This window comes from Astatotilapia calliptera, chromosome 22 (genome assembly GCF_964374335.1).
Source record: "Astatotilapia calliptera chromosome 22, fAstCal68.1, whole genome shotgun sequence".
In the NCBI taxonomy this organism is placed as follows: domain Eukaryota; kingdom Metazoa; phylum Chordata; class Actinopteri; order Cichliformes; family Cichlidae; genus Astatotilapia; species Astatotilapia calliptera.
In genome coordinates, this window is record NC_137442.1 from 5,375,379 (window position 1) to 5,400,075 (window position 24,697).

Consider the following 24,697-nt stretch of genomic DNA (forward strand, 5'->3'; position numbering starts at 1 on the left):
ATCAGAGCATGGCTGGCTCTGAATATTTTACATTTTAATGAAAAGAAGACTGAAATCATTATATTTGGGCCGAGTGGACCTGGTGTCCCACCATCTGACTGTGTCAAACCAATTGTCACCAAACTTGCAACATTTGCAACTCAACTGAAGCAGCAGAAGTAGCATTCATAAAAAATAAATCTCTCCAAAGTATCTAAAACCAGAGTTTCGTTTCTGTTTTGTTTGTTCTATGCTTTCCGATGGCATCCTGTGTGCATGCCATGGGAAAAACAAGGAGACTGTAGGAGGCACATAGTCTGTTTAGCGTTTAATTTTTTTCTGACTCAGATAACTTTGGCCCACCCTAACAGAATACGGACTTTGGATAGGGAACCTTACCACTCCCAGTTGTTTGGTCTGTTGTTTTTCTTGTGTTAATGAACGTGAAAATGGAAAAAAAGATGAAGTGTGTGCTCATATTACTCCTCTGCTGCCATGTTGCATCTCCAGGTAAGCTCATATTTCAAGTTTTTCATTAAAAAAAAATATTTCTCTTAATTTATGCGAGATTGAATTGCAAGAGACATGGTCTTTTAGTTTTACTATGAGCTGTCACCATTTTACTCATTTGTTTGTTTGGTGGAGAGTGTCAACAACTGACATTGACAGCTAACACCACCTAACTTGTCAAAATGGCACAGGGAGATATTTAAGCATATAGAAGAGGGATTTTAGACCAGCAACTGTGGCTATGCTTTTACAGATGTTTTGTTCAAAGAATTCTCACTCTTCTTTATTTCTTAATAATAATAATAATATATTCTTAGTTTCTTTATAACACCAGCTGTATGTTAGTGCAATAACAAAAAAGTATTCTGTTTTATTCTTAAGGTGAGTGGTGGTGAAAGGAAGATGTGGGCACCCCTGAAATGTCACAGTCTCAGTAGGAGAAATTAATATTATCAGTGAATGTACTTTTGTTGTAAACGTGGCTTTAAGAATGTGGTATGGTTTTCCTGTATGTACTTGCAATGTAATTTTTGGAGTAGTAAGAATAAAGAGTTAGAGAAGAGTTATTAGCAAAAATTTAATTTTACACAACACTAAAAGTATTTCATCAGTGAGTAGGTTCTCAGTGTCTTTTCACCCTAATACTTTTGAAGATAATGCTGAATCTGAAACTATTTCTACCGTATTTTCTGCACTATAAGGTGCACTTAAAATTCTTTAATTTTTCTCAAAAATCGACAATGTGCCTTATAATCTGGTGCATCTTATGTATGAATGTTGGTTGTACTTAATGACCTTGAGCTGATTTTATGCGGTACACAGCGCTCAAAAATCTGTCAAAAAATGTTTTAGTATGACTTTGGTAAGCTACGAAGCCGCACCGCTTGATGGATTGTCGGAGCATTATGGCTACAATAGTCAGGACCCTCGTGGAGTAATCTGGGTCCAAAACTCTGTCCACTTCAGGTCCCAAAGTCAAAAGAACACTGCGGCATCACTGAGAGTTAAAAACTGTCTAAATCCTTTCATCTGTAATAAAATGATCAGCGTTGCTGCTTTACCAGGCGTAAGGATTAGATTTAACATCCAGGCACCCATGATAACAGAATTTGTTAAATTTAACAGAGTTAAAAGTTAGCAGGAAGTTAGCTCACTAGTTTCCACCTAAACATCATATACCATGTTCTGACTGAGAGATTTCTGAAAAAATTAAAACGTACAGCTCTGCTATCACTTCCAACATATATGAAGACAAAAACCTAAACAGCAGTGACTTTTGTAGGGTTACTGAAGTTGGACTAGCTGGTATATAATGATGTACTACGTGATTGCTAGTGACACAGCTATGTTAGCATAACATTAGCACACTGAAGCTGGAGGATGAACGCTAACCTTTTTCCATTCGATAAAAGTTAACCTGAGGGTTCCTGATGGTTAGGGACAAATGCAATCGCATGGCAGGATTCTGTAAACGGACCGAACTTCAGTCAGGAGAACAATTGAGATAATCAATCCACAATACGAGGTTAGTCATTAATATACTGCAACAAAACCGGAATAGAGCAGCTGCGAGAGAATTCAACATTAATGAATCAATGGTACGGAAGTGGAGGAAGCAAGAAGAATGAGTTGAGTAAAGTTTGACTCATCTGACTGTTTTGTTTTGCTTAATGCGCCTCATAATCTGGTGCGCCTTATTTATAAAAACAGACCCATTCATTGACAGAGCGCCTTATAATCTGGTGCACCTTATGGTCTGAAAAATATGGTAATGATACAAAAAAAAACCTATATAATAGGAATGTATGGTAATTCAGATTTCTCCCAATTTTACAGTAAAACACTCCTTGAAGTATTTCTTCACTGAAACTCCTGGAGCTCAGAGCATTCCTGAGTTTGTGGTTGTTGCATTTGTTGATGAAGTTCAGATAGGTGACTCCAACAGTGTAAGAGAAGCAAAACCAAAGAAAGACTGGATTAAATTCTTTGAGGATCATCCTCAGGACCTGGAGTGGTATAGATTTCAATCTAATGAAATTCATCACTTCTTTAAGGCTACCATTGAGACTTTGAGGCAACGTTTAAACCAAACTGAAGGTACAGATTTGTTTTACTTGTTACTGCTGAAACATTTTGTTTTAAATCATTTTTCATTTTTTATTTTAAAAAGCCTTTATTTTTGCATTGTTTATTTGTGGTAAAGGTATAGCTTCAGGTATAAGCTGTATTGACATCTTACGGGTTTATCACAGTCACTGTTACTGTCTTTCTTTTCAGGTGTTCATATTTTGCAAAGGATGAGTGGCTGTGAATGGGATGATGAGACTGGAGAGATTAATGGATATGATCAGTATGGCTATGGCGGAGTAGACTTTCTTGCATTTGACTCGCAGACACTGACATGGATCGCTCCTAAACCACAGGCTGTCATCACCAAAATGAGATTTGATGCTCATGAACGTCGATTTGAATCAAATAAAAACTTTTTAGGCCATCAGTGCCCTGAGTTTTTAAAGGAGTATTTGCGATATGGGAGGAGCTTTCTGCAGACAGCAGGTAGAATTACATAATCTAATGAAATGTAATAGAAACTTTATATGGGTTTTGTGCTTCAAAGGTAGAGTAAAATAAAATAAAGAATGTAACAACTGCCAGTCTCTCTGCAGTTTTTCCCTCAGTGTCTCTCATCCAGAAAACTTCCTCCTCTCCAGTCAGCTGCCATGCTACAGGTTTCTATCCTGACAGAGCCGTGATGTTCTGGAGGAAAGATGGAGAGGAGATTCATGAAGGTGTGGATCCTGGAGAGAGCCTCCCCAACAATGATGGGACCTTCCAGATGAGTATTGATCTCAGTGTTTCATCAGTCACACCTGAAGACTGGCAGAGGTACGACTGTGTGTTTCATCTCTCTGGTATGAACGAGGACATGATCACCAAACTGGACAAAACAGTGATCAGGACCAACAGGGGTAAGACAAGAAGATTACTCAAACTAATGTCTGAGTAACTGTAATGACTGAATAGTAATGATTTTGTGTCATTTATTGTTTCACTCAGAGATGTCAAACTTCTCAACTTCCTTGGTGTCGGCACAGTTTTCTGTTTAATATTAAAAAATGCTGCCATGTGTTGTTCAACAGAGAAGCCAGCTGACACTGTGACCTTCATCAGTGCTGCAGTGGTTGTTCTAACTGTCACCATTGTCACAGCTGTGGCATTTGTAGCTTACAAAAAGAAGAAAGGTGAGAAATCTGAATGTGGGAAATATTAAGTTTAGTTTTTGAATTCATCTCCGAAATCTTACTGCCATATCAGTTTGGACACAAACACCTAAATTCTAAAGTAACTGTAAAAGGCTCAGAGCCACAGTGAGATGATTACAGGGCATGAGAAGGATGATGTGTGAAGAAAAAAAGTACATTACAAAGGAAACGCATACAAGATATTTGTGGAATCAAGAAAAATACAAAACAAAAAATAACTGATATGGTTTATTTTTGTTTGTTTCAGTGATATGCTCTACATCCCGTAAGTAAAATCTGCTTTTATTAATTTGGAATTTTTCAGATGTGGAATGTGATTAGAGACATTATAATCAGGATTTACGTGAAAACATAGTATAGATTCATTCAGTTTCATGATACATATTCTGCTCACTTGAATGCCACTGATCTCCCTGGGAAGCAGGGTCATTTATTCAAACAGAAACCAACAATCACTACAAATGATCTCCTTCAAAACGATAAAATATTTGTAAACTGTGTATTTTTTATCTTCCAGCTCCTGACGATGGCTCTGAGCAGTCTGAGAGACTAAATCCACAAAGTTGACTGTCCTGCAAAGAGTTCTTCACTTTACTGTCTGAATGACTTTCCTCCAGCTGCTGCAGACACTTCCACATTTCAAAGACATATATTAAACACACCTGTTAATAAAACACAGTTGATGATCATATTTTGCAGATCACTGAGAACAGGCTGCTACACTTCCTCTAAATTAGTGCATGGTCATATAATTGTATCTAGCTACTGTGTGTACATGTTTCATGCAATTATGACTTCTGCTTCAGTATGATCTATGTAATCCCTGTATCGATGCAGCGGTATCACAAGTCTGCTAAAACATTTGCTAAACTAAATGTTTCAACTTTATTGATTTTTATGCATCTGACAATGACAGTTTGTTAGACCTGAAGTGTGTTATTTCACTGAGACGCTGGCAGTGTACAAAGCATGCAGTATTTTTCAAATGACACCAAAACATCTGAAGGATGACAGCAACAAACTCTCATTTGGAAATAAAATGTTATGAGTTTATTATTTTATTTTTCTGTGAAAATGACTAACCCGGGATTTCCTGCATTTGATTTGTGAGGTCTCATGACCTTGATCTTTGACCACCTCTGGCTGTCTTGATTCAAACAAGGAAAACTGTTGTTTTGATTCCACTATAACTTCCTCACTGTGTTCTGTCTCATGTGTTCAAACAAACAATTTAAATAACTTGATGTTTGAACATTACTGTTATATAGAAAATATTTTTGTTTTAGCTCAGAAGGTAAAGTTTTATATGAGGAATCATATAAAATTACAACTGCTATATGACATGATAACATTCTCTCTATCAGATGGGAGTATCAGCAAGGATCTGATAACAAACTGTCTGAAGCTGCAAGTAAAAACAGCTTGACACTGTTCAGATTAGGGATAAAAGAAAATATGCAAAATACATCACTGATATAAGTGTCTCTTTCTACAGTTTCTGGCCTTCTGTCACAGCAGCTCTCAGGTCTAACTACTGTTACGAAATCAGTTTCACCCCGGTTCTTTTTATTCCTCGGGCATCCAGAGACGGCACCGGACTCCGTAGTCATTTTCACAAAAACCTTTATTGTGTGGATGCTTTAAGCATCCACACTATTGAGTTCCTCTTGATACTTCCGTACACTTTTTGGCACTTAACTACTTCCACAATTTTCAGCCGATTTTCACCGTTCAAATTTTAAACTATTCTGCTATTTCTGCTAATGTGTGCTATGTCTTTTGGTATTTTTCACTATTATACTTTTTAAAATATTAAGCTTAATTTGTCCCATTGAAATGAATGGGAAACTTCTGCAATTCTGCTAAAATTTTCTTGTTTTTGAAACTTAACTACTTCCTCATATTTTCACGTAGAACAACCATTCAAACTTTAAAATGTTCTCAAATTATTGGGCTATTCAGGTATAAATCAGCTTTTTCAAATCTTTTACCATTTTATTTTTATGCCTCGTAAAGTTTTCAGTTGCAAAATTGTGATTTTTCACAAAATACATGCGTTGTTATGGTTGCTATGCACTTGGCTTCCAGTGTGCCACTGAAGGTTTTGCAGTCTTCTCTTCATGTCCGAACAACTTCTTGCTACTTGCTCAATTTTCACTCAACTTCCACAAATTATACATCAAAACGTAGGTATTTTTGCTGGCTTTCCGAAAATGTCACTATCATTGTTGTGGAATTTATAGAATTTTGGCAAATCTCCTCAGACCAACACAAAGTCGCAAAACTCTCCATAGAAAGTCAATGGAGAGTTTGTTCAAAATCACCGCTTGATTTCTGTAATGAGAGGCATATTCGAATCGTCATATCTCCTTAATGAAGCAAAGTTAAGACATAAGGCTTGTCCCAGTATATCTTCAGACACTCCTGACGCTCACAATTCAAGAATGATTTTCTCACCTATTACCGTTCTGAAATGAGTTAGACTTGCTTGAGGGTAGGAAATTCGTCCTTCGCTCAGATTTCTTCAGATTTCAAACTCTGGAAATGAACCACTTATTTCTCTCATATCTTTTTAATGGATTTCCACAGAGACCTGAAAATTTCCATGATTGTTCACCAAAGCCTGCTGTCTCTTATGGTGAAAGAATGATATTGATACTCCAAATAGATTTAGAGTTAGAAAGCGTTGTTTGAGGGCAAGTCAAGGCAGTTTTTGCTTTGCGCTACTCAGTTATGGTGCATTAGAAGTCAAATATCTTTAATAATTCATATTTTAATGATAAATTGTCAACACTTTAAGATTCCCCCATCTCTTCTGAACAAAACGGTGTAAGAATGACCGTTCTAGCCCCTACGGTTAGGAAATTATGGTCATTTGTTTGAGGGGAGTCGTCATTATGAGAAATAGACTGCAAAAATCCTGTGTCTCTCTGTGCTGCGTGCACCTGTTTTGGCGGGAAAAAGTGCACAGGCTCTGATTGGTGGATTCAAATTCAGCAGCTCCCAGGCTGCTTGACTGAGCTAGAAACTTACTTCTCTCTCCCTCTGTGTGTGTGTGTGTGTGTGTGTGTGTGTGTGTGACAGAGAGAGAGAGAGAGAAAGTCTTTTAATGGGATGATCTCATTGTAAGATTCAAATTCAATATATTTAGACTGGTTGACTGAATTGGATCTTGTGTGTGTGTCTCTGTTATATATTTTTTTGCCGATTTTTTTCATTTAACAAGCATATTTGAGGGACCCTCAGCATGTTCAGCATTTTTTCAGCTGTCCATTTTGCTTTTCCAATTTTTCTGTATAAGATATTACTATTGTGCTAAATCATACTATTTCTGCTATTTTATAAGATTTGTGCTAAATATAGTATTTCTGCCAAATATAGTATTTCTGAATAATTATAGTTTTTCTACCAAATCATAGTATAGTATTTTTGCTTTTTATAGGATTTTTATAGGATATTTATATTGCTTAATATAGTATTTCTGCTTTTTATAGTATTTGTGCTAAAACATAGTATTTCTACTAAATGTAGTATTTATGCTTAATCATACTATTTCCATATATTACTGCCAGGTCCCCAGGCAGCCAATCCTCTGTGAGGCCTGAGACATTCAAATTTACATATCAGGGCCTCCACGGCTTCCCAGCCAGCCAATCATATATGTGGGCTGAGGCATTCAAATTTGCATATTGGGGCCTTCGTGGCTTCTAAACCAACCCGTCATCCATGTCATATATCTCTAAAAATTCATATTTTAATGATAAATTGTCAACACTTGACGATTCCCCCATCTCTTCTGAACAAAACTGTGTAAAAATGACCGTTCTTGCCCCTACGGTTAGGAAATTATGGTCATTTGTTTGAGGGGAATCCTCACTATGAGAAATAGACTACAAAAATCCTGTCTCTGTGCTGCGTGTGTGCACCTGTTTTGGCGGGAAAAGTACACAGCCTCTCTGATTGGTGGATTCAAATTTATCAGCTCCCAGGCTGCTTGACTGACCTAGAAACTTGCTTCTCTCCCTGTGTGTGTGTGTGTGAGAGAGACAGAGAGAGAGAGAGAGAAAGACCCTCTTTAGGGCAGCATCTCATTGTTTGACTGGCATAGACCCTGTGTATGTGTCTCTCTCTTTACATTTCTGTATTTATTTATTTGTATTTCTTTTTTTCCCCACAGTTGAACAATAATTAGTTTTGAGACAGCTTAACCATGTTCTGTTTTTTTCTCAGCTTGTCATTTTAGTTTTCCAGTATTTTCACTTAAGTTATAACTATTCTGCTCAATCATAGTATTTGTTCTAAATCATTGTTATTGTGCTATATTGTAGTATTTCTGCTAAATCATACTATTTCTACTATATTATATTTTTCTTTCTAAATATAGCATTTCTGCTATATAATTGTATTTCTGCTATCTTATAATATTTGTGCTAAACCAGAGTATTTGTGCTGAATCATAGTATTTCTGCCAAATGATAGTATTTCTGCCAAATTACAGTATTTGTGCTAAAACATAGTATTAATTTAAAATTACAATATTCATAGTTCATCACAGTGTCTCTGGTAAAACACAGTATTTCTGCTATGTTGTACTATTTTTCTAAATCATAGTGTTTCTGTAATGTTTAAGTATTTTTGGCTAAATATATTCTTTCTGTTAGCTTATACTATTTCTCCTAAATTCTTGTATTTTTGAGAAGTTGTCATGTTTCTGGTAAGTTACAATATTTCTGCTAAGTTCTCCTATGCTATTGTATTTCTGCCAAGTATTATGTTTCCTCTAAGATATTGCAGTTCTGCTAAGTTATTACATTTTAGCAAAGTTCCTTTGCTTCTGCAAAGTTTTTACAATTTCTGCAACTTTTCAGCTTTTTCAGCTAGTTTTTGCATACAGCTTCAGCTTTAAAGCATCCACACTGCATTTTCGCAGGAAATGCAAATTTTTCTAGTTCATCTTCATTTAAGCATGCATCTTCTAGAAGGGGAGACGTGCAAGGCCGGTGTCCCTCTGCAGATCTTGCACTCCTTTGTTTGTTACAGCCAGCTTTATAGAAGTGACCCCATCATAAAACCCCCATGGTGTACAGCAAACTCTGTGTTTGTGTGTGTATGCATGAGCACATGAGTGCCTGTGTGCATGTGGGTGTGTGAGTGTAACAGTCAAAGCACTGTGTGTGTGTGTGTCTCTGTGTACGTGACTTCCTGCCGGTCATAAAAGTAATCTCCTCACCCAAGCTACACCAAATTCTTCTACACAACACAGAAAACAGAGTTAACGCATTACAAACACTGAGACCCCCACTCTGCATCCACTAGGCCATTGGCCTCTTGTCTTACATTTACAGATAAGGTGGAGAGTCTCCTGCAAACCTACTTCTAAGTTATAACAATTATGAGTTTTTATTAAAGGTACAAGCATCAGCTACCCCCAACTGTAGCTTCCTGTCTCCTTTTATGACAGGCAGACCCCCAGTGTCCTTAAATTCCTTTCCCTCTAAACAATTACACACACTCTCAGGCCTACAGCTAAGCCAAACTGAAACACAGACAAATCCTTCCTTATTCCTCTGATCTAAACAAATTTAACACATCATATTATAATAATTATTTTCTTGTACTCACACTACAAATAAAGAATACCAGAAAAAAATTCAGATTCTAACGGTGTGTTCACACCGAACGCGATGGACGCGAATAGAGCGTCAGGTTTACATGTAAAGTCAATGGAAAGGCGCGATGACGCGCGATTGCGGGTCCCGCGAAAATTCGGAAGCAGATTTGCGTCGCGAAAACGCCAAACGCGTGAAACGCCAAACGCGTGAAACGCGCGTCTGGCGCGTTTGATGCGCGAATAAAACCACGCACGTGAGTTTTTGTGTTGCATTTTGTGCATACGCGCGTTTCGCATCTACCGCTCGAGTTGGAAAAATCTGAACTCCAGCGTCAAATCGCGCCGCGACAACCAATCAGGAGCCTGGTGACGTGGCTCTGACCCTAGGTCAATGGGGCAGATCCAGCCAAAGCCCTTCATTCTTCATTCAGTATGGAGGAAAAGCTAATCAGTGCTGTGGCTAATCACCCCGAGCTGTATGATGCCAGCTACTATTTCTACCGAGACAGGAATAAAAAGGACCTAGCTTGGAGACACATAAGTGAGGAGATCGTGCAACCTGGTAAGTTCATTCCTTCTTTTTAATTTTCAGACTGACCCGATGAAGCCGTGCAAAAGCTAGCAAGCCCGCCTACTGTCCCGCGATTTTCCCACTGTTGTACAAATACCTTTCCGCTAACCAGATAATGCGTTTATTCAGAGGACATCTGCAGGAGAAAGTGGAAGAGCCTCAGGGACACCTATAATAAGGAGAAGAGGACAGAGAAGGAGAAGAGGAGTGGGTCTGCAGCAGGATTGGGGAGGAGATGGAAGTTCTTCGCGGTCATGGGGTTTCTGGACCCCTTCCTCACCCCGCGGGAGACTAGCGGAAATATGGTGCGGACCGTGGAGAACTTCTCCCCCGAGGACCAGGGACAGCCCGAAGAGGCAGCAGGGGAGTGTCAGTCAGAAGGTATGTTTACAATGAATTAATGTAGGCAGTTAATTTATGCGTGTTGTCATACAGGAGTATATTTTGTTTATTAATAAACAGTATACAGTAGTCCCACTGTTCATCCGTCACTGCCTCGCCTTTTCGCTGATTTTTTTTTATTGCACCGTACAGCTTTCAACAATGCGCATTGCATTCTGCAGCCCAAATGACAAATCTCCTCCGTGTCGTGTCTCCTGCGCTTGCCAAACTTATCATGTTTGGTTTTGATAGCCATCATGTCCAATAGAAAAAACAGCACAAAAACACCCATAACTATGACCCTCATTCAGAAATAGACACCTGCACCGGGAGCGAAAAAGGCGCACAAAAGTGGCGCCGCAGACGGAGAAAAAGCGCGGCATAATACTTTTACGTTTTAAAATCGACTGGTTTGCACTTTGAGAATCAACTTGTGAGAACTGTGACTACTGTTCATGTGCTGCAATAAATAAGAGACCACTGTATATAATAATAAGTATATAATAATATAATATTCTCTATGACTATTGTCTTCAACCTGTTAACATTTAATATTGTCTTGATAGAGTCAAGTAATCATGCAGCAGAGTCCTCCCCTGTTGCTTCTCCTGGCTCCCCAGTCCCTGGTCCCTCCACTCCTGCTGCTGCACCCACAGGTATGAACATCAAGCACTGATAGCTTTTTACTTGCTTGGATTCCCTTGTGATCACCTTTACTAAATATCTACAACCAATCTGTTCATATCCTGGTTTTTTTCAATTTTGAAAATGAAAATCTAGTAGCAGCCTTCTCATTACTTTGTGGTGTTTTGTGCTGTGTTTTACAGGCCCACAGAGGAGGACAGCTCGATGGCGGGCGAAGGACGGGTCCCAGGACGGTCCATCGGCGGTGGAGCTGGCTATCCTGGAGTTCCTAAAGAGGCCACGCCCGTCTCCAACAAAGCATTTCCTCCTCAGCCTTGTTCCTGCTCTGGAGAGCATGCCGCCTCAGACACGAGAATTCGTGAAATTTCAAATTTATAAATTAGTTTTTGAAAACAGCACAGCTGTGTTAAATTTGGAGACATTGGACCCTAATGATCAGTAGTTTTCTGATGAGGCAGCAGCTCTCCAGGGCTGAAACAATGTGCTTATTCTTCTCCTCCTTCTCCCTGAGGCTCTTCCACTCCAAACTGGGTCCTTTTTATTCCTGTCTCTCTGTAAATAGTTAAATTTCATATATTTATGTTTAATGTTTTTGTTACTGAATTTATATATTTTATCAAATAAACATTTATAATGACAAATGTCTCTGTTCTACTACACAGCAAATATTGGCACCCGACTTGACACATGTAGAATTTATTTCATATTATACTAATGACAAAATATACTAATACAGTGGGATGCAAAAGTTTGGGCAACCTTGTTAATAGACATTATTTTCCTGTATAAATCGTTGGTTGTGACAATAAAAAATGTCAGTTAAATATCATACAGGAGACACACACAGTGATATTTGAGAAGTGAAAAGAAGTTTACTGGATTTACAGAAAGTGTGCAATAATTGTTTAAACAAAATCAAGCAGGTGCATAAATTTGGGCACCACAAAAAAGAAATGAAATAAATATTTAGTGTATATCAATGTGTGTGTCTCCTATATGATATATGGGGTGCCTTTGTCTGGACGTGCTTCCCATCCAGAGCTCCACAGCACAGAGGAAAGTTCCAGCGCTCCTGGAATCCCTCTGTGATGGACCGCCAGTCTCCAGGTGAAGGCACAGCCATGAAGTCGTCCACTAGACAGTCCCAGATGGACGTCGCTGCCTGGGGGGTGATCTGGCTCACCGTGGACACACCGACTCTGAAACTGAACGCGATGGTCCTGAAGGAGTCCCTGGTGACAAGGAACCTGGACAAAATTGTTCAAAATTAGTATTATGTGTACTGCAGTTACAAAATACATTATTCAAATTCCAAAATACTTTTGTGATGTAAGATTTAAATCACAAAACTTAAATCTTACATAAAACATTTTGTAATTATAAGGATAATTACAAAATGTATATTAGATAATATCTAAAACAGTTGTGTTTTGTTTTAACTTTAACATATCATAATTTGATTGGTAGCAACTTTTGCCACTACAGTGTGCCAATCACTCATAATTCCTAAACATGTCAATCAGGTAGGAATGAAATAAGACATTAATAGAAATAAAGAGTTGTATGTTGACATGTAGCCCTTTCCTTGCTTAAATCATTAATATTTTTGAAAAATTAATCTGTGATAAGACATAGCTTATCAAGATAGAACCATGTAACTAAAGATGAACCAAACTGTTCAGTTTTATCTAACTCTGTTTTAATAAAGGCTGGTGACCCCTGTATAGAGTCTGACAGCTGCAGGGATTATATACAAATATTCAACCAATTCACCAAGTCTCTCTCTGTGCCTGGGTCCTCATCACAAAACATGGCATGACAGTTTTGTACATTTTAACACAATTTAATCCCCACATTTGTGAAAGAAAAGCAAAACACTTTTTTGAAAAGTCTGTAACAAAACCATCAAATCTGATAAAGGTTATTTAAATGCTGCTAAAGACTACTACTGCCAAAGAAGAATGGATTTGAATTAAAAAAAAAAAAAAACATATCCTAACCTTAATTACTGCAGGAGAATAATGAATGATGCACACAGTGAGTAAAAAGTAAACTGAGTTAGGGCTGGGCCATATTATACCATTCACGGTAATACCGGTACAATGTTAGGCAACAATAAGAAAATGAAATAACGCGATAGAATATGGGTAAAACGCGCATGCGCAGTGCCTTTGTTTTCATATGCACACGGCCGATTGTTGAGTGAAACGGATGAACCAGAATTGGTTTGTAAAAATGGTGCAACTTCAGTGATGTGGAACTGGTTTGGTGTTTGTCCGTCAGATACACAACAAAGCACATTTTTTTGTAGAACATACAAGCGGGCTGTATTTTTTTGGACTAAGGTGCTCATAAATCTGGGAGTAATCTGGGTCCTAAACTCCCTCCGCTTTAGGTCCCAAAGTCAAACGAACACTGTAGCATCACTGAGAGTTAAAAACTGTCTAAATTCTTTCATCTTTAATAAAACGATCAGCATTGCTGCTTTACCAGGTGTAACTATGAAGTTTAACATCCAGGCACCCATGAAAACAGAATTTATTACATTTAACGGAGTTAGAAGTTAGCAGGAAGCTAGCGGAAGTTAGCTCGCTAGTTTCGCTAGTTACCTAAGCATGATATAGCATGTTCTGACAGAGAGATTTCTAAAAAATTTAAACATACTGCTCTGCTATCACTTCCAACATAAATGAAGACAGGAAACTAAACAGCAGTGACGTTTGTAAGGTTACTGAAGTTGGGCTATGTGATCGCTAGCGACACAGCTTTGTCAGCATAACATAAACAGTGAAGCTGCAGGATGAACGCTAACACTTTTCCACTTGATAAAAGTTAACGTGAAGGTTCCTGATGGTTAGGGACAAATGCAATCCCATGGCAGGATGCTGTAAACGGACCAAACTTCAGTTAGGAGAACAACTGAGATAATCCATCCACAATATGAGGTTAGTCATTAATATACTGCAACAACATGGGAATAGAGCAGCTGTGATAGAATACAGCATTAATGAATCAATGGTACAGAAGTGGAGGAAGCAAGAAGAATGAGTTGAATAAAGTTTGATTCATCTGACTGCTTTGTTTCGCTTAACGTGCCTTATAATCCCGTGCACCTTATGGTCTGAAAAATATGTATTTGACTTTTTTATTTGGCACACTGCAGTTTAATGTTGCAAAGCACCTTTTTTTTAACTTCAGTGGATTTTATACATGGTTATGCTCAGGATATCTCAGCCCATTTCTACTGGAAATGCCTTTTGGTTAAACCTTCAGCAAGGAATTTGCATTTGCACTGTTAAATTTTTATATAGCTTTAATGCACATAAAAAAACAGCTGCTTGTTTAAGTAAAATAAATGGATGGTGTTTTTTTGCGCTAGTAAAGTTGTGGAGTTGTATTTTGTCTCGCATCAATTATATCGTCAGTTATATCGTTATCGCAAATTTTCAAATATATATCGTGATAAATATTTTTGGCCATATCGCCCTGCTCTAAACTGAGTGCATTTGGACAGAGATTCACTTTTAATGTGTATGCATAATATAATACAGATACATAAAAATACACTCCAAAAATAGAAGTCCTTGAAATGTACAAAATATTATTAAAAAATTAGAAAAATTGAGACACCTTGGCCTGTGGTATAATGTATACAATGTATGAAAAGATCTTTACTGCAGATACTACTATGGCTCTGCAGATTTTTTCTTTTCTTTTAACCTATGTCGCCTCACCTTGAGGTTGGTGAATCTATCTATCACATTTTGGTGGTCAAGTCTCTCAAGCATCTCTTTCTCAACTGACATCACATTATACGAATGCAGCCGACAAATGCGTCCTCCTTTTCCCCAAATTTGAAGGATGGGTCGGGTGTGTCCTTCGTGGCCCACCATATCCCAGAATTAATAGTGCGGCCCAGCCAAACTCCAGTTTTCAACAATGGCGGCCGCTACTAAGTTTTAAAATTACTCTTACTAATCTTTCTGAGTCACAAAATAAACTTTTAACATATTTTCAGGTGAGAAAGTAGCTGTGTAAACATCAAATATCTGCTTGGTTTATCAAGATATTGCATATTTGCAAAAGTGCTTCGACGTTTCCGGAGACGTCTGTTACCCACCAGCTCGATAGCTAGCCGGGAGCTCGAGGGTCACTGAAGCCGCCGAGAATGGCACAACTCCGGGCACATCATTTTCAGATCACCGCGGACTTTCGCTACCTGGGTTAAACGTAATATATAAGTCACTTAGACAACCTAAAAATGTTATTGTTTGGCTTTTTTCAGTGTTTTATTTGTTTGTGAGTAAATTGGTTTGGCTGAGATTAAAGTTATTACATTAGATTAGATAAAATAAAACTTTATTAATCCCCCAGGTGGGTTCCTCCTTGGTTTTCACACAGCTGACTAAACGTCAAACAGAAGACTGATTAAAAAGAAGTATGAGATGGTCGAGAATTTACGCCTAGATAGCAAGGAGCAGACGGCCGAGTTTATTAAACTCCACCAAGACAGCGGTGACGCTAAGAAGGCTAGACCGTCCAATTTCCCCAGCCGTTTACTTCCGGCCTACCCAACCTTCCGAGGACCCGGCCCACGTAGACCGCGAAGGCCGGGTCCTCAGGAGGATGCAGCCCATGAATTTGGATTTTTCTCCCGCTGTTGGGTCAGAGGCGGTAAAATGGCTCCTTCAAAGTTGCATAACCTGCCGCTTCAATTATGTAATGTACCGCAATGGTTCTAAGATGGCGGCACATTACATACAGAATGGTGTGTATGTGTAAGTTTGGTGATGGAGTTTTTATTATGAATGAATGATGAATTTTTATGAATTATTATGTCTATTTTTATGCTTAAGGACAACAGATGGAAATTAGCCCTTGGCTATAATCTGGTATGTTTACATTCATGTAATTTTTTTTTTACATTTATGTTCATTAACATGCACTGTCCTAAATAAATAAATAAATTACATACCCTTACAGCCTAAATAATGAGGCTGTTTTAACCGACTGATTTGTGAGAACTAACTGCACCTTCCGTAACAGACTCAGAAATACTAACACGCCGAATGAAGCTAATGAAACACCACAATAAAGTGTAGCATACAGTCAAATGACCCATTGTCATTTCAAACTGGGTCTATAAAAGCGCTAGGCGTTAGCATTGGGTTGTCAGGGCTAGCTTCTCGAAAAGTCACTAACAACAACTCGGTGAATCACTCAAACAGATGATAGACATTTCAGAGAAGAGAAGCAGCTTACCGCAGCGATCCGGGGGGAAAGTGGGCGGAAGTTCAGAAGTGAGCCAGAAACGTAAGAAAAAAGAGGCGTTCACTGGTAGTGGGAAATTACACAAAATGGACCTTGAGAATGTAAAAAATGTATGTCAATTTAATAATAATTTTACAGTATTTTTTGCCACAGAAAAAAACTAGCAGAAATTAAATTTTTAAAGTTGAATAAATATTTCAAACATGATTATTTAAATTTGAATTAATGATTAAAAGTCATAAATCAATATAAGGTCATTGTGTTAAAATGTGATGTATTAATATAGATTTGTTTAACTGACTGAAGCAATGACAACAGTCATCTCCTGAACACCAACACCAAGTAGGTGGTAAAGAGTTCACCAGGCCTAAAAAAACAAAACAAAACAATGCAGGACAGTCTGCAAAGATGTCGAGTCAGTCAGACATTGTGCAGAGCAGATGAGGAAGAAGTTGTAATCTAAAATGGAGAACAATCATCTCACTGCACTGCAGGACTCAGAGGTTCAGGAGGGTCTTTATCCCCATTGCCATGAGGCTTTTTAACAGCAACTACTCACATGTTCTTCTCACATTTATTTCTTTTATTCTAATAAACATTGGTAGTAATCATATGAATTCTGAGCTAAATGGACTTGCCCTGATAGGCTTCAGCCAGCACAGAAGCTAATACAGCATAACACTTAGGGAAGTTGAAAATGGAGTAATTGGAAGTGTCTCCACCTGAACACAGTGAGCTGATGATCGAGTTCACCAGACCTAAAACACATAACAACTGCATAGATGGAGAGTACATACACTGCGCAGAGCACATTAGGAGGAAGTTATGTGATATTAGGGCTGCACGATTTTGCATAAAATGAGAATCACGATTTTTTGGCTTAGAATTGAGATCGCGATTCTCTCACGATTTTCTTTTCCAGTATAAATATTTATTGTATACAGTATAAATTCCAGTATAATAATTCCAGTATACAGTATAAATTCCAGTATAAATATTTCCAGTATAAATATTTATTGCACTTATTAACTGCACATCAACTTCGTAACAGTTGAGACTGAACATAAAAACAATAAATAAACATAAAAACAACAAATGTCTCACGTTTTGTTGTTGCCGCAAAATGTTGTACTGCTTGAAATTCCGTCTCCACCGTTGCTCGACACTGCGTGTATAGAGCAGGTAGTGCAACAATAGAAAAACAGTTGCGGGACGACACTGTGTAGCGTTTGTCTAGGGTGTTGATCATTTTCCTAAATCCCTCGTTTTGCACAGTGTTGATGGGAGCCATATCTTTGGTCAGGTGATAAGTGATAGCCTCCGTAATTTCTTTGTGCCTGCGGGAGTTCGACGGGTATAGGGAAGCGCTGTATAAGGTTCCCGTTATTGATGTTTGGGTGGTTGACCGGCACGGATTTTCTCCTGTCACTTTCTCGTCATCCTTCTCGTGACGTGCTCTCCGTTGTTTTTTCCCTGCTAATTTTAGCATCACACGGTACAGCTTCTGTATCACGTGGTATAAGGCTCCGCCCTTGTCATTTGTTGAGCAGGAAGAGTGAGCGCTTGTTTTCATGCAGATTACGTCCCGGATCAAAATGCGGTACAATGTCGTCATCTTTTTTTCTTTTTTTAAATCGTTGTCATTTGGAAATGAGATCGCACATAAGTATGAATCGAGATCGCGATTTTCTAACGATTAACCGTGCAGCCCTATGTGATATACACTGCTCAAAAAAAAAAAAAAAGAACAAAAATAAGACATGCCAGATCTGAATGAATGAACTATTCTTATTAAACACTTTATTCTTTACATAGTTGAATGTGCTGACAGCAAAATCACACAAATTATCAATGGAAATCAAATTTAGCAACCCATGTAGGTCTGGATTTGGTGTCACAAAAAACACTACAGGCTGATCCAACTTGGATGTCATGTCCTTAAAACACATCAAAATGAGACTCAGTAGTGTGTGGGGTCTCCAGGTGCCTTTATGACCTCCCTACAATACCTGGGGGATCCTGAGGGATCTCCTCACTAGTGATGGGTCGTTCGCGAACGAAATGGCTCTTAGAGCCGAGTCTTTGACGTGAACGACGCGAGCCGGCTCCTTATCGCGAGCCGTCACGTGGGGTTTTTTTTTTCTTTCTTTCTCTCAGCCTCTCTCTCCCACTTTTTTCCCGCTTCACTCTGCACGCGGGCCTTGTGCTTTACGCTGGGCAGAGGGGGGAGGGGCGGTAATTACACTCAGTAGCACAGGAACAGAGCCAGAGAGAGAGAAAGAGAGGCAGGGACAACAACATTAGAAAGGTATAGTAATCATCCACAACTATTTTCGGTTGCGGATGATAAAAGATTCAGAAAGTTTATTCATGCAGGTCCATATGACAGAGAATATGCATCTTTTTGTTTTCATATTATAATTTATATTTAATTGTGTTGTGGTTTGCAGTGTTTTGTGTTGTTTCACTTTAAATTTGTAAAAGGAAAAAGCTGAAAATTTAAATAGTTAAAAGTTGAAATGTGAATAGTTGATTTTTGTATTATATGATTTATTTATTACATTTTATGTGGAGTGAATAAATAAAAGTATATTTTTACGGTGGCCCCTAGAGACAAAGCACATACAAACTTCAAATCACGTATGAACTCTGAAGCATGTACAAACTCCAAAACACGTACAAACTCCGAAGCACGTAAAAACTCAGAAGCATATAAAAACTCAGAAGCACATAAAAACTCAAAACACGTACAAAAGACAACAGAAGTGCTCCAGGATGCTGGGCGCAGTGTTGAGCCTTTGTTATCTTGTGGCTACACAAGCCAGCAAGTACCAACGACCGGATTTGCTGTGTGGTATTAACAGGTAAATGAACTTTTTTTTAAAATTATTTGAATATATATGAGTGCCTGTGTATAAATACACAAACAATACACACATGCTTTCAATTGTGTAATTTAAGTGATCTAGTAGCTCTGCTTTGGAAGTTCAGTTCATGCTAGAAATGTGTTTTGGAGTTTGTACGTGTTTTGTCTCTAGGGGCCACCGCATATATTTATATACAAACATATATAAATAAAACCACTTTTTTTTACGTTAGTAATTCCTTTTGTGCATAATTTTATATTATTGTTAATAATAAATTAATTAAAGCAACAAAACAACCTGAAGAGCCGGTTCGGAGCCGAAAGAGCCGGCTCTTTTTAGTGAGCCGAACCGAAAGAGCCGGATCTCTAAAAAGAGCCGGAAATCCCATCACTACTCCTCACAGACCTGTACTAAAGCATCCACCAACTCCTGGACAATCTGTGGTGCAACATGGCGTTGGTGGATGGAGCAAGACATGATGTGTCCAGATGTGATCAATTGGATTCAGGTCTGGGGAATGGGGGGATGAGTCCATAGCATCAATGCCATTGTATGGCAGGAACTGCTGACTCACGCCATTGTATGGCAGGAACTGCTGACTCACTCCAGCCACAAATGGGAGTCAGGCTACCTCTGACAAGCACATGGAGGGGTGTGGTGTGGCCCCGCAAAGAAATGCCACTATATTTCAACTATATTTAGTTAAAATATAGTGGTTGAAATGTATATATATTATTTAGATCAATAACATTTTATTATTTGGCTTTTTTCAGTGTTTTATTTGTTCGTGAGTAAATTGGTTTGGCTGAGATTACAGCTGAATAAACGTCAAACAGAAAGCTGATTAAACAGAAGTGTGACATGATTGAGAATTTACATCAGTGACCTGTTATATTTTAGATAGCAAGGAGGAGATGGCTGAGTTTATTAAACCCCGCCAAGACAGCTGGTGACACAAATCTGAAGGCTAGACTGTCCAATTTCACAGCCGCTCACTTCCGGCCTACCCGCCCTTCGGAGGACCAATCCCAAGTAAAGGCCGGGTCCTCAGGAGGATGCAGCATATGAATTTGGACACCCGAAACACTTCGATTTAGCAATACTATATTTAGTGAAAATGTTGTGATTTAGTAGAAATATTATGATTTAGCAGAAATAGTATGATTTAGCAGGTGAGGATCAGCTGTGTTGGATCAAGGATACATCACAAACATGCAGGATGCTGGCCCTTGAAGCTTGGAGTTCCCCACCCCTGCTTTAATACATTGAGTATTGTTAGATAAACTCCTGGCCTTATTAATAAAATGTGAATAACTTGTTTAATTGATATCATAACCACCCAGAAGTCTTGACTTGATCATTTGTCCTTCCATAATTATTTGAATAAAACAGCAATTCAAGCATGAAAACAGCAGGAATGTTAAAATAAATAATGAATTTAATTTGTTGGCTTCTGCAAAGCTACCAAATGAAATATTGTTTATGGACTTGCCTCCTTTAATACACACAGAAAATACAATATTGAGCTTTGATCTTTGTTTCTAGGTGTGTTATTAATGTTTTCAAACTGTTTAAGAAAAACATATATAATATTTCAGCCTTCTAAATAACACACACATAAAAACATTATTATTTGATGTTGAACATACAGATAGGCAGTTGTTGGCCTACAGGAGCAGTGTTCTTTATCGAAGGTTTTAAGTGCTTAAAAAGTCTGTTAAGCTCTGTACAGAGCATGCAATGTAACTGTACATTAGAGAGTGTTTTATAAACCATGTCTTCTGTTTCATTTAATAAACATGAGACTGCTTTATGCATTTTCAGCTATTTACTAGATTTGATCAGATTACAAAACACTTAGCACAAGACTGCAATTGAAACTATAACTTTTAAATATTGTTTAAATGAATGAACATAGCAACATGTAATAAAAAATTCTAAACATATATAAATAAAATATAAATAAAAAAAATTTAATTCATTCTTTGTAATATATCATTTTTCAAACTTGAACATTTTAAAAAATACAAACAAAACAAATGAACTATATATATATTTATTCTGGGTTTTTCTATGTCTACTATTTGTTTTCCTTTGTTTTTTACAGTAACGGTGATCGTGGCCTTCTCAAACTCCTCCTCGTAGGGCTTACACATTTCCCCTTCAATGAAGAGGGTTTCTCCAGTTTGAAGGAGAACTTGTAGTTGGGTGGACTGCTCTGCAGTGGCCACACCAACTATAGTTACTTCTGTCCTTTCATCTTCCTTTGTCTGTCGATACACAAAAAGCATATATTTAATATGGTAATCACGTCTTGATGCATGCTCAATGATCCATGTAAGTAAATCCCAAAAGGTTGATTCTGTTCATCTGGACGTAGCATTTTCAAGTGGGAGAAATGTTTCGTCACTCATCCAGGTGACTTCTTCAGTCTCATTTAACCAATCTTTTAAACAGTACATTGCATAATGACTGAAACTAGCCCACTGAAGGAACAATAGGCTGGGAGGTCAGTTCATTGATCAATAATATACAAATTGTCATGGGCACTGATCAAAGACCACAGAAACCTGCAGTTCGCTGAGACTGAAGAAGTCACTTGGATGAGTGACGAAACGTCTCTCCCACTTGAAAATGCTACGTCCAGATGAACAATCTTTTGGACCACCTATAATTCTAAACATTTTGGTAAATTACATTGCTATTACATGTTGGTACAAACATATGGCTTCTTCATACCTCAGTCTTTATATAGGAGGTCGTCTGGAGCTGTACACCATAGGCAGAGCGGTGCACTTTGACGTGGGAGACCTTTATCTGATCTCCCACATGAACATCGAGATTTGATGCCTCCCTCCACAAGGAGACAGTCATGGTATGCCCATCCTGAAATCACAAAAATGACAGAATGAAAGATTTATTTATTAACTAATACAAATCTCAAATATGCCTATTTTCACCATTTTCAATATTACACTTTAGTTGCACCATTACCTGCTTTAGCTGGAGCGTTTGTATAGGCTGGTTTTATTTATATATGTTTATATATAAATATATGCGGTGGCCCCTAGAGACAAAACACATACAAACTCCAAAAAGCACATACAAACTCCAAAACACATTTCTAGCATGAACTGAACTTCCAAAACAGAGCTACCTAGATCACTTAAATTACACAATTGAAAGCATGAAAGCATATGTGTATTGTTTGTGTATTTATACAAAAGCATTCATATATAGTCAAATAATTTAAAAAAAAAATGTTCATTTACCTGTTATTACCACACACCAAATCCGGTGCTTGCTGGCTTGTGTAGCCACTAGGTAACAAAAGTTCAACACTGCCCCTAGCATCCTGGAGCACTTCTGTTGTCTTTTGTACGTGTTTTGAGTTTTTACATGCTTTGGAGTTTGTACGTGTTTTTACGTGTTTTGGAGTTTGTACGTGCTTCAGGGTTCGTACGTGATTTCAAGTTTGTATGTGCTTTGTCTGTAGGGGCCACCGTAAATATACTTTTATTTATTCACTCCACATAAAATGTAATTGTTCTGTCCCAAGTAAAAGATTAAAAAATGGTTCATAATAATTTAGTGATAAAATGTCATAATTCATCTGTGGTAATTTATGTTAAAAAAGAGAGTCATTTAGTTGAAAATATGTTCTATACAGTCAGCATTGGTTTTTCTGTATCTTATTTTGAAGGAGTAATCTGTGTTCGCAATGCATTGTGGGAAGCTGACGCTGCAGTCAGTCGGAAAAAAGCATTGTACAGAAAACCTGCCTATCTGTGTTTAAACTTCATCTCCTGTGGCCTGAATCTTTATATACACCATCGAAAGCAATGGCTGTAAGTTTATTACATGTTCTGGTTTGTTTTATATGTTTTATAACAGCTGATTTAGAGATCGCTTTGTGAATGTGTTTGTGCCAGGAATTAGCCTTATCCCAGAAGCGGATTTTGCTTAGAGCATGGTCTATTAACATAGCAATGATGCTAGCGATCTAATTTGCATATCAGAGGATTGTTAAAACTACTGTTTATCATTACTTAGCAGCTAAGACTAACTTTGATACATGTTTTCTGTCACTAACTATTTCTTTTGTGCATTTATTTCACAATGTCAAAGAGCTAAAGGATATTTTATTTTCTGGTTTATCTTTTAGTTTCACTCAACACTTTCATCGAGCTATTCAAGTCACAGTTGTAAAAGATTGTAAGCCGTCGAGAAGACTGTAATAAAGGAGCAAGAGGCTCAGTTTCCTGGCTCATGAAAATTGAGTTTGGCTTGCTGTTGACCTGCGTTAACATACACAGTGTATCCAACACGTAGCGATAACAGTACAGTAATAAATAAATCATATAATACAAAAATCAACTATTCACATTCACAACTTTTAACTATTTACATTTTCAGCTTTTTCCTTTTACAAATTTAAAGTGAAACAACACAAAACACTGCAAACCACAACACAATTAAATATAAATTAAAATATGAAAACAAAAAGAAGATGCATATTCTCTGTCATATGGACCTGCATGAATAAACTTTCGGACTCTTTTATCATCTGCAACTGAAAATAGTTGTGGATGATTACTCTACCTTTCTAATGTGACGTTGTTGTCCCTGGCTCTCTTTCTCTCTCTCTCCCTCCCGCTCTGTTCCTGTGCTACTGCTACCGCCCCTCCCCCCTCTTCCCAGCGTAAAGCACAAGGCTCGCATGCTGAGTGAAGCGGGAAAAAAGTGCGATAGGGAGAGGGTGAGAGAAAAGGGGGGGAAAAAAAAACCGGCTCGCGATAAGGAGCCGGCTCGCATCGTTCGCGTCAAAGACTCGGCTCTAAGAGCCATTTCGTTCGCGACCGACCCATCACTAATATCCCAGCTGATCACCTGATAAATACATAAATAAAGAAATGTATTTCTATGATCTTACTCCATAGCCACGTTCATACATGTGACCACCCATCTCCCATGCTACAGTTAGCAAACTGCTTGCTAAGTTTCGTGAAATTGGTTCAGTGTTGGATTTGGCAAAATGTGGACACAAGAAAACTTTCACTAATGAAGAAACATCAGTGGCTGTCCTAGCTTCATTCAGCAAGAGCCCACAGCGTAGCACTCGCCACATGTCACTGGAGAGTGGCATTAGTCGAACATCCCTTTGGCGGATATTAGCTACTCACAAATGGCACCCTTGCAAACTCCAGCTACTGCAGCATCTCAACGAGGATGACCCAGATCGGCGCACAGAATTTGCAGAATGGGCACAACAAAAATTGGAACAGGACCCTCAGTTCACGCAGAAGATTTTGTTCAGTGATGAGGCAAACTTTTATGTGAATGGTGAAGTTAACAAACAAAACCACCTCTATTGGTCTGACACCCACATTGGATGGATCCCTCCAAGACTGTTGGAACAACAAAAGTAATGGTTTGGTGTGGTATATGGGGTACAACGACAGTGGGTCCATTCTTCATCAAATGGAAACCTCAAGGCCACTGGATATTTGAAATTGCTACATGATGATGTGTTTCCCTCTTTATGCACTGAAGCTGGCATGTTCCCTGGGTTTTTCCAGCAAGATGGTGCACCACCACA

General features: G+C 38.2%; 2 protein-coding genes and 2 long non-coding RNA genes across 6 annotated transcripts in view; 3 read left to right on the forward strand and 1 right to left on the reverse strand.

Moving 5' to 3' along the window:
* Nucleotides 1–24,697, forward strand: part of LOC145423501 (uncharacterized) — a 152,313-nt gene that overhangs the window by 107,872 nt on the left and 19,744 nt on the right. The window lies entirely within an intron of this gene.
* Nucleotides 417–4,319, forward strand: LOC145423704 (major histocompatibility complex class I-related protein 1-like). The gene is made up of 6 exons (XM_080296459.1): nt 417–489; nt 2,326–2,586; nt 2,767–3,045; nt 3,156–3,458; nt 3,630–3,731; nt 4,270–4,319. Exons 1-6 carry the CDS (start codon nt 417–419, stop codon nt 4,317–4,319), a joined length of 1,068 nt encoding a protein of 355 aa, XP_080152585.1.
* Nucleotides 9,945–11,554, forward strand: LOC145423499 (uncharacterized). 2 transcript variants are annotated; one of them, XM_080296104.1, is made up of 3 exons: nt 9,945–10,315; nt 10,882–10,971; nt 11,143–11,554. In XM_080296104.1, exons 1-3 carry the CDS (start codon nt 10,189–10,191, stop codon nt 11,400–11,402), a joined length of 477 nt encoding a protein of 158 aa, XP_080152230.1. In that variant the 5' UTR covers nt 9,945–10,188; the 3' UTR covers nt 11,403–11,554. The 2 variants fall into 2 exon arrangements, with proteins under 2 accessions (XP_080152230.1, XP_080152231.1); XM_080296105.1 differs by having other exon boundaries at nt 10,900–10,971.
* LOC145423504 (uncharacterized) lies at nt 20,519–22,552 on the reverse strand. The gene is made up of 2 exons (XR_013904562.1): nt 21,838–22,552; nt 20,519–21,368 (listed from the first exon to the last, which is right to left on the reverse strand). It is a non-coding gene; the product is annotated as an uncharacterized LOC145423504 (long non-coding RNA).